At 49.9% G+C, this 12,694-nt stretch overlaps 1 protein-coding gene across 2 annotated transcripts in view; it reads left to right on the top strand.

Annotated features, from left to right (window-relative positions):
* Positions 1-12,694, top strand: part of CASTOR2 (cytosolic arginine sensor for mTORC1 subunit 2) — a 137,338-nt gene that overhangs the window by 121,834 nt on the left and 2,810 nt on the right. The window contains exon 9 of one of the 2 annotated variants that reach the window (XM_027749966.2): positions 502-641. The exons of the other annotated variant lie outside the window; for it this stretch is intronic. Within the exon in view, the coding sequence (XP_027605767.1) occupies positions 502-567 (66 nt within the window). The 3' untranslated portion in view covers positions 568-641. Of the gene's footprint in view, positions 1-501; positions 642-12,694 lie in introns of those variants that run through there. 2 annotated transcript variants of the gene reach the window in all.

The following is a 12,694-nucleotide window of genomic DNA, read 5'->3' as shown; positions in this document are numbered from 1 at the left end:
ACCACAAGCAGACTGGTGGTTCTCTTCTTTGTTTGATGGGTGCGTTCTCCTGTCACCCAGCATGGTCTTCCCAGCTTATGGGTCCCAAACCTGTAGGATACCCCTGAACGCCCCATGGAGCCCCTAGGCAGCCCCATAAATCAGTCAGCACAGGCACCTTGCATGAGCAAGCTCCTGGTGTACAAGGCCTTCACCAACAAAAGGAAGGGAAAGGAGGGGAGAGGAAGAGGGGAGAGAAAGAGAAACCCCCAAATAGTTGCCCCGCTACGAGCACCCACCATATGACAGCAAACCAGCCAGCTTTCACTTAGCAAGGGGATAACTTAACTCCAGGGATACCGTGGGTTAACAGGTGTGTCCTTGCATGTGGAGTCCTTTCTCAGTGGAGTTCAAGTGTCCAACAGCAAAGTACCTGCCTCCTTGGGACTTTGTCTCCTGCCTCTCTTTTCCTTGTCATCCATTTTGCTGGAGGTCATGACCTTTCTTTTTGTTTTCTTGCAGGTACCTGAAGAAAATATAAATGGTGTGGTCAATGCACTCCAAGTCAGTCAAGCTGAAAAGCATTAGAAATGTTCTGAGCTGGTTCCAGATGCTTTTTATTATTATAATAATTATTATTATTATTATAATTATTATTATTATTCTTTTTTTCTGACAGTATTTCTTGAAAAATCTGATTACAGAGAGTGACATGAAAAGAGACTGTGGAAAGCTGAGCAGAAACAGCTCCAATAAGCCTTTGTTTTAATTATTATTATTGTTATTTTATTAAATTTATGAATGAGGGGAAGGAGGAAAGGGAGTTCAGGTGGTTTCCTGATGTTCAGCTCCAAGGTGAAGTGTACCCTGCCTATGTTCTCAGTGTGGAAGGAGCTGCCCGGGGTCCCTGTCTCTCCCCGTGGGTGCACTGGCTGAAAGCAGCAGGATAGGCCGAGAGCAGATGGACGGGCTGCTGGCTCAGAGAGCCCTGAAAACCAGAAACAAAATGAAATGTGGAATTAAACAGAAAAGATGTCACATAGTGCTGGCTTGTCTCCTCACATCAGACTTTCTGAGGACTGTCCATCACTACCTGTGTTGAGGTAGGATGGGAATTGGGTTCTGTTTCCCCTAACAGAACTCTTTGGTGTTGGAAAAGGGGAAAATATCCAGTTGTTTGACTTTTCCTCTTTTCCCTTCTCCATGCAGTCAAAGCCTGGCTGCTCTGAGAAAGCCTGGATGAGGGGAGAGCTGTTCTGGCCAGTTTCTGGCAGGTGGTGTCACCCAGACTTCTGTCTGCATTGAAGCTTGGCTGATTTTGCCCAGTTTCTTCCAGTCACCCTCTCACTGCTCCCAGCATCCTCCTGCTGAGAGGATGTCTCCTGTCTCCTGCTCCCAGACAGCTACTGTCCGCTTGCCCCATATTGGAGCCATCCCTCAGCCCTTGTCCCCCAGGGCCAGCAGGAGGAGGGAGGTGTCTTTTCTCCTGTCCCCTCAGGCTTTTTCCTATCCACTCTGTACATGGGGACAAGAGGATTGCCTGGGCTCCCTGGAGATCTGCTCTTGCACATCACAGGCCACCTTGGCCAAGAGCCACAGCAGGTTGTACCCACCATGGCCAGAAAGGTGCCTGAGCCCTGTGGGGACCCTCCTGTAAGTTTTTCATCATCTCCTTCATCTCCCAGGTGGAAATCGCTGCTGGCTGGGGTCTTGATCCATGGGATTTTCCACTGGGTTCAGTGTGCAGCCCTTTGAAAGTAGAATGGTGCTGAAAATGCCTAAAGTCTGAGGTGTTTCCATCTGGTCCTGTCACAGGAAGGTGATGGGGGCTTTTCCTGCTCCGGGGCAGCAGGAGTGTGTTTGTACCACAGGAGCCGCCCATCAAGGCCTGTAGTGCCACCTGGCTCCGAGTTGTGCCTGCAGCTGCTCCCAGCACCATGGAGGACAGTGAGGACCAGTGCCAGGAGAGCAAATGTTGCTCAAGACATGGATGCCAACAGTCTGCCCTGTGTGTGACCATGCAGCAGGGAGTGGTGAAAGGAGAAACCGTCTGCAGAGGACCCTTCTATTGTGGTTAGCAGCCCCGGTATATCTTGCATTTCTCAACTTCTTCCACTCCAGTCTTGACATAAAGAAATTGCAGATCTCGCCTTTTTCCGGAGGGCTTTCCAGCCATGCTTCAGAGACAGCCTCTTGCAGGATTTTCCTGAGGCTGTGCGAGCCAGGATTTTGCGTTAATCTGGAGGCAGTAAGTGAGCACCTGAGATGGTGCCATGGACATGGCTTTTACTGTTGTGTAGGACACAGGCTTACAGCTTGCTGTTTAGTTCTCCATTCACAGTGCTGGAGGCCTGAACTTAACAGTTATGGTTTCTGATGCTGCTGGACCCAGACAGTTTCAAATCTGATTTTTCATCAGTGGGATGTTGTGTGGCAGCTAGACAAGGAATCAGAGTATCCATGGAAAAAAATGTGAATCACTCTCCTTGGTTGGCCCTACCTGAGCTAAAGCATCCCTGCTGAGAAACATGGAGGCACATGTTCAGTGCTTTACCAAACAGGGTGCTTTGCTGTTCCTTTACATGGGTTTTCAGAATTGCCCCATGATAAGTTATATTCACTCCAGATTTCTAGAGCAAAGGTTGATCCCAGATGTGGCACTGTGCCTCTCTGGATGTTTGCTTAGAAAGATGCTTAAGTCCCCTGCCACAAGGACGCAGGCACAGGTGGTGCAGTGCAGTGTTTAAAACACTCGGGGGGGTTTACTGTGACTGCCCAGCATCCTGGGCACAGAGCTGGGCTGGAGCAGGTGGCAAGGCAGGCAACAGCTTTTCATCACATACATTGTCAGAAGGTTCCTCCTTGGGATGGCAGATTGGGGAGGAGATGGGACTTTTTTTTCTTAATTGATGTACAGCTGTTGAGTTGCCAGTCAGGCTTTCTGGTCATCTGAGTTGAGCCCGAGTTTTTCCTGTATGCATGAATGGTGCCACCATCATAGGATCACTGGGATGGAATCATTTTTTTGCTCTGGGGTTTTGGCAAGCTTTGGAAAGTGCCAGTTTCATCATCAGAACCCTGTGCAATGCTCTGTGTATGCCAGTGCTGCTTCCAAAGGACCGTGATGTGGATGGGGAGGAATTACTTGAAACAAGCAACAACTTTACTGAGCCTTAAGTGAAAGCAAAAAAAATTGGTTTTAATTTTCTTTTTCTAACATTGCACTCAGGCACTTAGAGGCTGATCTTTTTAATTCAAATTTTTCACTTTTTTTCCCAGGGATGCCAGCCTTAAATTTGTGAAATCTGTAGAAGTCTTTGTGGTGTTTCAAACCTTCCCAAAACAGATAGATGTCCCAACATGGGAAAGTTGGCCTGAAAAATTCACAGGGTATAAAATGCCATTGAGGGACTCTCTGACTCCACCATCTTCTGGCACCATCCTTGGCTTCACCTTTTTATTTCCTTTTCTTGTTTTTCCTGACATCCAAGAAGATTGTTTTAGACAACTTGGGGTGGTTGATGCTTTCCCTTTATTGTTCCCTGTGTATTTTTTCTGGTGGGAACTGAGATACTCCAGATGTGGTCAAAATTAGTGGAACCTTGACCCTGTGCCCTGGGAAGGGCAGGCCAGCCTGTAGTCAGGGTTGGTGCAAGCTTGCACAGCACTGGATAAGACAGGAAGGGGTCTGTAGGGGCTTTATTAAAAAATTTCATAGTAATAATACCACTGCAGTAATAACACCACAGTGTTCAGTGAGCCCAAAATAGGCAGTCTTAAAGCTGCTCCACAGCTCCCACTCTCCTGGCACAGTCTTTGGGGTGAGGAAGAGTGGAAGTCTTTTCCTTTTTTTAAAATACCTTATGATAATAAGTCTGAGCATCCCTGGGATCGTGCTGTTCAACGCTGTGGATAAAGGAGGAACGTCTCAGTTGGGACACCCTTCATCTGGATGCCTGCATTACCTGTCAGCCCCCCATGCTGTCCCCCAGCATCTCTGCTCAGCTCTCTGCAGAGTTCTACCTCTCTATGGCTGCTGCTACTGATCACCTCAATGCCATGGGACCCTCCCTATGCCCTCTCTCCTCTCGTTTCACAAAAATTCACCAAACAGCAAAATGCAAAAGTTTTTTCAGCCCTGCAGGGAGAGGTGGGCAAGGGGGGGGGGGAAGCATAGCCTTCCCACACGCTCTGTCTTTCTCCAAGGCCTTTGTTTTCTTAGAAATCTCAATTTTTCCAAGTTGTGTGTGTTACTATGTAGGGTTTTGTCTTTTTCCCCTGCCACAATTAGATTTTGGCTGCAAATTCCTTTCTACTCTGTGTGTTCTTATTAATGTATAATGTTTCTATAGAAATCCTTAGTGTGTCTCTATTGTACACATATAAATACCCATGTTTGTATCCGTAGGGCTGTATATGGTGTGGGCACTCAAGCAATAGGGGTTCATATATATATATATATATATATATATATATATATATATAGTGAGTATGTGTGTGTATACCCAGGGCACACACTCTGTTTGTGTGTGTATCTATGTAGTAAGTGATGTATACACTCATTTATTCACCATATATTTTTAATTCAGTTAATGGGCAATATGAGTATTAGTTCCGCTCTCAGGATTTCTCTACATGTGTTTCGTGCAGAGCAGCAGTGGAGCTGACCCAGAGCAAAGCTGGGGCTCCTCTGCTTGCTGTGAGCAGCACCTGATTTTCTGCCTGCTTCAGAAACTCCCTGTTCCTCTCCATTTTGGTGCCTCCAGCACAGAGACTGTAGGAAAGTTACTCCTTTTTCTTTCTATGTTTTAGTTGCTGCCTTGAATTGCCCCAGCCTGTAAGTATGGCTGGTTCGTTTGCACAGTGCCTGCCCAGACCCTGGGGTTTCCAGTGGGCCTTCCAGCTCCTGCAAGCACCGAGCAGGTGCCGGTGCCTCCCGCCTTCCCTTGGCCAAGATGGGAGCTCCACCCGGGCCTTCTGCATCCGGGGCTTTCAGGTGGCCTGCGTTAGGCCCCGGCATTCCCTCTCAACCACTTCCCAGCGTCTCCGCAGGAGGCTGTGAGCAGGTATGAGGTTTCCTGGTGGATGTGTCTACCAAGTACTCACCAGGCAGAAGGCAGCCCAAGGCTAGTGTAGGGCTCTGGTATTTATTGAGGAGTTCACATTTGTTGACCTGTGAGGGACTGAAATCAGTGGGTTATTTTTGAATAGATGGAAATGCTGGAAGGTCTTTTCCTGTTGAAAGCAGGAGAGGCTGCTTGAACCCAGTCGCCGGAAGTGCATGATCTTTGCATCACTGGAGATTTCTGCTGACCAGGAGTGCTGTAAGGGTCTGGGTAGGGAAAAGTTTTAACCCAAAACATCCCCTATTTTGCTATTTCAGTTACACTTCACAGAAGGCAGTGCTCTATCATCTACCAACAACCCTGGCTCACTGGGGAGGTCCCAAATGATTTAAAGTTGGCGAATGTCACGCCAATCCACAAAAAGGGCCAGAAGGAGGACCCGGGAAACTACAGGCCCGTCAGCCTGACCTCAGTGCCTGGCAAGGTTACGGAGCAGATCATCCTCAGTGCAATCACACAGCACCTACAGGATGGACAAGGGATCAGACCCAGCCAGCACGGGTTTAGGAAGGGCAGGTCCTGTCTGACCAACCTGATCTCCTTTTATGACCAGGTGACCCACCTGGTGGATGAGGGGAAGGCTGTTGATGTGGTCTATCTGAACTTCAGCAAAGCCTTTGAGACCGTCTCCCACAGCATTCTCCTGGAAAAGCTGACAGCCCACGGCTTGGACAGGGGCACTCTGTGCTGGGTCAGGAACTGGCTGGAGGGCCGGGCCCAGAGAGTGGTGGTGAACGGGGCTGCATCCAGTTGGGATCTGGTCACCAGTGGTGTCCCCCAGGGATCAGTGTTGGGCCCAGTTCTGTTTAATATCTTTATTGATGATTTAGATGAGGGGATTGAGTCCATCATCAGCAAATTTGCAGATGACACCAAGATGGGGGGGAGTGTCAATCAGCTGGAAGGCAGGAGGGCTCTGCAGAGGGACCTGGACAGACTGGAGAGTTGGGCTGATTCCAACGGGATGAGGTTCAACAAGGCCAAGTACCGGGTCCTGCACTTTGGCCACAAGAAGCCCCAGCAGTGCTACAGGCTGGGACAGATTGACTGGAGAGCAGCCAGACAGAGAGGGACCCGAGGGTTGGGATTGACAGGAAGCTGAACAGGAGCCAGAGTGTGCCCAGGTGGCCAAGAAGGCCAATGGCATCCTGGCCTGGATCAGGAACAGTGTGGCCAGCAGGTCCAAGGAAGTGATTCTGCCCCTGGACTCAGCGCTGGTGAGGCCACCCCTGGAGTGCTGTGTCCAGTTCTGGGCCCTCAGTTCAGGAAGGACATGGAGGGGCTGGAGCAGGTCCAGAGAAGAGCAACAAGGCTGGTGAAGGGACTTGAACACAAGTCCTATGAGGAGAGGCTGAGGGAGCTGGGACTATTCAGCCTGGAGAAGAGGAGGCTCAGGGGAGACCTCCTCACTCTCTACAACTCCCTGACAGGAGGTTGTAGCCAGGTGGGGGTTGGTCTCTTTTCCCAGGTAACTATCAGCAAGACAAGAGGGCTCAGTCTCAAGTTGTGCCAGGGGAGGTTTAGGTTAGATATTAGAAAGAATTTCTTTACAGAGAGGATGGTCAGGCATTGGAATGGGCTGCCCAGGGAAGTGGCAGATTCTCTGTCCCTGGAGATTTTTAAGAAGAGACTGGATGTGGCATCAGTGGCATGGTCTGGTAACCACGGTGGTAGTGGATCAAGGGTTGGACTTGATGATCTCTGAGGTCCCTTCCAACCCAGCTGATTCTATGATTCTGTGATTCTACTGTCTTGCCACTGACCTTTCAGCACTTCAGGGTTGCTGGTTTTTCGGGCTGCCCCACAAATGCATCCTTGCATAGGTTTGTGCGGCCTTCCTTTTCAGGCATTGAAGTCAGTTTGGAGTTTCTGCAATGCTGTGCTGTAGGTGGCATGTATCTGCCTGTTGCATGGGGAGGCCTTAATGGAAATGTTTGGGTTTGCTGGAGCACGGAGATGGTGGCACCTGCAGTGGGTGACGTTAGTATTAAGACTCACTTAACAGCAATGCCATTTGTAAAGCACATTCGTCATACAAATATTATGCTGATGCTTCCAAATGTATTTTAAACTCCAAGCTTGGTATTAAAATTCCCAGGTAGGAAATGCTACTAATCAGAGATGAATCATTCTTCATCTCTCATGAAAAGCTTGTGGGTGTCAGACTCTGCTGTGGGCTAGCATATGACACTCTTTAAGACATGCCATGCAAAGTGAGTGTGGGGACTTTTAGGACTGACACTTGAAGAAAAATGTTACTGGGAAATCATGATTGCTTTAGCCAAGCAAAGCATCCAACAGAAGTGTATCAGGTTTAATTTTTCTGAAGCATGATGTTTTGTCCTACCAGCACTGGGAGGGAAACAAGGCAGTGGAGCACAGGGAAGTGTGTGGCAGAGGAGGTCACTCAGCCTCCAGCGTAGATCCCTGTCTTTTCCTGGTGTTTCCCAGCTGTTTCCCAGTTGTTCTCCAGGTGCTCTTGATGCTCTCAGCAGTGTGCAGACCCTGAGAGAGGCAGGCTCTGCTCAGAGCTGGCACTGCCATATGCAAGGCAGTTGCAGGATTTGCTGTCCCCCCGGCATGAGCTCCCGACACATTCCCCCACCGGCTGACCTGTACAGGCACCTGATATCTCACAGTGTGTCCATGGGATGAGGGTTTAATAGTCTGACTGACATCCCATGAAGGCTGGGAAGCTGTTTGGGACACACATGTGCTTAATCAGAGCCTGGCTCTGAGAGCAGCTGTTTCCTGTCTTTTCTCAGCTCTGTTGTACAAAGCTTGAATTTTCTTCTGTTACAAAGGGGGGCCCCTCCTTGGTGTGAGGTGATGTTGCTGTCACTGCCCCGCTGCAGAAGGGCCAGGGCTTCAGGCCGTGCTGACCCGCAGCAGCCGTGGGGTCAGCCCAGGCTCCTCTGTTCCGAGGGCTTCTGGGTCTGACTTGGCAGTGTCCCACACGTCCATGCTGTGGCAGTGGAGGTCCCTGTTAGTGACAGGCATGGAAAGGCCAGGGGAAAGGCAGGGATAGCTGGAGTGCCAAGTGATGCAAAGGAATCAGTTTGTTCCTTTTTAGTCGTGCACATATGAATGTATTGCAGTTTTGCTTATTGTTGTGAAGACAAAAGCATTCTCATTCTTTTTCTTCCTCTTTGACTCAAACAGATCTCCCCTCCCTGCCCAGACTCCTAGCTCAGGCCCAGTATCCCAGGGGATGCATTTTTCCAAGTCCCACCATCCCAGCAAGGGTGGGTTGCACAACCCCTCCCAAACCCCAGATAATCAAAAAATCATCTGATGCTCAGCCTCCCCGTGTGGGGAAAGCCCTCAAGAATCACCATGTGTCTTGATGCAACTGTGATGTCAGGCACTGTGGCCCATCCTTACGGTTTTCCTCATCCATGTACCCCACACAGCGTTCAAGAGCACGGGGCATGCAAACTCTACTTTAGAGGTCAGTGACTTGAGTAACACAGTGACTTCATCGGCACAGTCAGCACTCACTGAGGGCAAACACTTCTGTCTTAGCACTGGAAAATTGGTATTTACTGATAATGGCAAGGGAGAAATGCTTTGTTCGGCCCCAGGCTGAGCATTGCTGCTATCTCCCAAGAGAAGGTGTCCCCCAGCAGTGATGGATAAGAAGTCATTTTCTGATGAGGATTTCTTCTCTCTCTGTTACTGTGACTGTTGTAGACATCTCTGATAAGCAGCTTAAGGCATCTCACTTACCTGTTCCAGTCCTGCCAACAAACGTAGGATTGGATTAAACTTTTATTACCTGCAGGAGAGTAAAACCCAGTAATCCTTTGCCAAATAGCATTTACATGTTATAGCGTGTGCTGGGGTGTGTTTACACTGGCTGAAATTTGCAGACCTGCCTCCAGATTTCCATGCCTTCTCCCCATCTGCCTGCCTGTGTGTATCCTGTCATGGGCCATATGTCAAGGGCCAGCAATATCCCTAAGGCATCCTGGCAGCACTAAGCCAGTACAGAAACACTCTGTGCACATGCTCAGCAAGGGCTGCAGGACCTTCTCAGGGCAGCTGGGAGGGAAATGCTCAACTGTGAAGATAATCTTGAGTTACTCTGCTGCTCTCGTCCTCCTTTATTTAATCCTCATGAAGCACAACTGGGTGAACTACCAACTCCAGTTAGCACAGGTGAAGGAAAGGACAGGATTCTGCAGCGGGGTATATGGGCAGGAGGCTGATCAGCAAATCTGGTGAGCACAGAGCAATGCACAGCCCCTTTTCTGTGCAGGGGGAAATGGATGAAGTATGTATCAATGTACATGCATTTTAGGGTATTAATTTTAGGGTTCTGTACCTCTTTGGAACATGCCTAAGCCAAAACAGTCTCTTGGTCTCTCTAGACAGCACCAGCCATTTTTCTTCAGGTTCAGAGCCTGGGACTGAATGTTCCCTTGTAATTAGTTGCAGATTGCATGGAATAGCTTCTCCCTGCTCCATAATTCTCTTGCGGTGATGACCTGTGCTGCTGCCTACCCCCAGGTTTGGGGAAGGCCCAGCCACGAGGGTAACACAAACCCCAGGCATCTCCCAACTGAGAGCACCTAAGTTTTGCAACCAAGGTGCAGGGAGCGGCAGAGGGACGATAGCCACACACTGCCTGCCCTGCCTGCAGAGCTCCAGAGTGGCCATGGCCAGCCCAGCTCGGCACCATACCAGCTGTGCAGAGCAAGGGAGGTTGCTAAACAGCTACTTAATGTCCTGGGCTCCCTTGAGGTTTTGTTTTCATCAGTTTTTAGCGTTCTGCAGAATTCTGTAAATGAAGCGTCGGTGGATTTTGGAGCAGAGATGGACAGAGATGCCCAACAGGCATCTGGCAGGATTGAAATTTTTGAAATATGTTTGAGAGCACAGCAGGAACATGTTGCTCTCCTCTGTCCAGCTCTGTCCTCTGCCCATACCATAGGAGAGCTGACTGGCTGCTGTGTCCCTCTCTAGGCAGACCCAGCTGTTTTACTGGTGTCCTCCCAACCCTAAAAGATTATGCCAAAAATAGGGCTAATTTCATCCTTCACTTTGGGGGGTGGTTTCGTTTTCCTTCCCTGTGGGGCTGTGGCAGAAGCAGTGTCTCTTGCACAGCACGTTTGGGAAAATGCCATCAGAGGCTGCTGTTGTTTGGGGTCCCTGTGCTCTGTCTGGCTTTCTGCTGTTATCTGCTCAGTGTCCTGAGGATTTGAAACCAACTTTCTGTAGTTACAGTAATAAGCTTTTTCTTTATTCCTAACAGCTCTTTTGTAACTTGAAAAACATAATTTTCTAGGTACTCGATTCCCTGGCCCTTGTGGGAATGCTGCTCAAAGCACCCAACTTGCCAAGATGACTGCTGTGAGCATATACTGCTCCTTTGGGCCCCAAAAGAGGAGTCCAGCCCTGTTTGCCTGCTGAAATGCTGAAGCAGCCCCCAGGCTCAGGCTGGCAGGATGCTGTTCTGGGGACAGGTCACATGGGACAGACAGCCAAAGTAAACAGAACCCTCTTGCCCTCCTTGTCCTTGCTGCCTGCACAGTCATTCCCATCAGCTGGAAGGGGATGTGAAGTGAATTTCCCTTCTGCTGAAGAAAACCAACAGTCTTTTCCATGGGTTTGTGGTTGTTGGGAAGAGCAAAAGAGCATTTGCCAAGTGGGACACTGAAGGAAGGGGCCAGGAAGTTGTATGTGTAGGGCAAAGAAGAAAAAACCCACGGCCTTTGTTGTAGTTGTTTCTTGCAATTATTTCTAATGCCAGCCTTGGGATGGGATTCAATTTTTGAGGTCACTGAAATTACCTGAAGAGCTAGTGTTGCTTTTAAAACTGTGGGAGCTGCAGACCTGTCTCCAGGCAGGACCAACCTGCACAGGGTGTGGGACCCTGCCGTGGTTCAGCCCTGGGACACAGGGTGTTTGGGGCTCTCCCATCCAGCTGTGCTGTTCCCCTGCAGTACATGTAGGCAGGCTATTGAACCAAGCCTACTCTTGCAGAAGTCCCTGAGTTCTAACATCTCCTTCCTGGCAACAAACCTCTGTGTTTTCCCTGGCAGTGTGTTTGTATGTTGGTGCAGCATGGGGGCTGGGGGGTTCAGGGTACCAAGAGGATGCCACTGCAGGAGGAGCACCCAGTTTCTCCTTCAACCATTAGGAGCAGATACTGTCTGCGCCAGCTCAATGACCCTGGCCTTTTTTTTAGTTGTATCTTAGAATTAAAAATGAATCGTGCCCTCATTCTCCTTCAGGCCCTGGCCACCAGGCTTCCCCTACCTGCCCCGTGTCTCAGTGCTTTCTCCCTCCAGGTTTTTGATTTGCTCTGCAATTGTGAACTGCTCCAACATTAGTGTGGTGGAACAGAGGAGCAGATCGGTGTCCCAGGGCAGTCTTTTTAGGTGCTTCTGGTTGTGCTGGATCCGGGACTGCTCTCACTTCTCACCCCAAATCCTTCTGCTACTGCTGCTAAAAATAATCCTGCCAGTCCAAAGGTTATTGATCGTAGGGGTGTGAGAATTGCACCTGAGTGCTGTTAGTCCCCGGGTCAGTACCTGGAAATGCAGAGGGTAGGGACACTCACCTGCCTCTTTCCAGCCCAGGACTGTGGCTCAGTGTCACAGCCAGCAATGTCCTGTACCCTGTCCCTGCTGCCTGTGGCTGGGTATTCTGTCATCCCTCCCCCATGCATGGGCTCCAGGCTTGGCGCTGGGGCTTGTGAGACATGAAGTTGAGGAGCAGGACATTCATTTTAGCACTGTGGCAGTCATGGTTTCTGCCAGTGCATCCTCCTCCTCCGTGCTGTGTCTGCAGCAGCTGAGGACGGCCATGACAGAGAGGGAACACACTCATCCTGGTGACCAGAGCAGTAGGATGACCACGGCTCTTGGGACAGGCAGAGGAGGAGGCTGCCAGGCAGTGATTCACAGTAGGATCCAGTTTTGGATGCTCTGTTTCAGCCTCTGGAAGAGCCTGTCTCACTCCCTCCCCACAAAGTCCATTCTCCCCTTGTTTTAACTAAAATTAGAGGGGGATGATGACCTCAATTTGGTTAACATGTTCACCCTGCTCCCATGCCAGCAGGTCCTGGTGCTGCTGGGATTTGGGTCACAGTGCCCAGGGAACATGCTCTGGACCTGCAGCCCCTCCTTGCAACGACTCGGGCTGCAGCTCCACGGTGCGGCACTGGCTCACACTGGTGACGACCATGAGGCAGCCAGGGAGGGTTAGTCCAGGGGGAACATTGCACAGAGGGAGCCTCATCCTCCTCATTAGTGCTTAGGGCAAATTCTTATTTTGGTTCCTCTGGGCTAAGCTGTAGCAAGCCATCAACCCTGAAGGGTTGAAGAGTGCAGAGTTATGCCTCAACTCCACTGCATGGTGCACATTCAGGCCATAGTGCAGCACCACTTTATTAGTGCCTCAAGTGGCTTGAACAAGACTGAGCATTTCTCTCTGTCTCCCCTTTGTCTGGACTCAAGAAGGAGCCCAGATTCCCTCCAGATGCCCAGGATGGCCACAGCATGAACCCAAATTCCTAGAACTGCCAAGAGAGTAGAGAGGCTCCTGTGCAGAAGCTGCTTGGAACAGCTGTGCTGGACAGC

This window comes from Pipra filicauda, unplaced genomic scaffold (assembly GCF_003945595.2).
Source record: "Pipra filicauda isolate LSUMZ 115617 unplaced genomic scaffold, ASM394559v2 scaffold16_size7369187_pilon, whole genome shotgun sequence".
Lineage (NCBI taxonomy): Eukaryota > Metazoa > Chordata > Aves > Passeriformes > Pipridae > Pipra > Pipra filicauda.
This window is presented reverse-complemented; position numbering and strand designations above follow the sequence as displayed.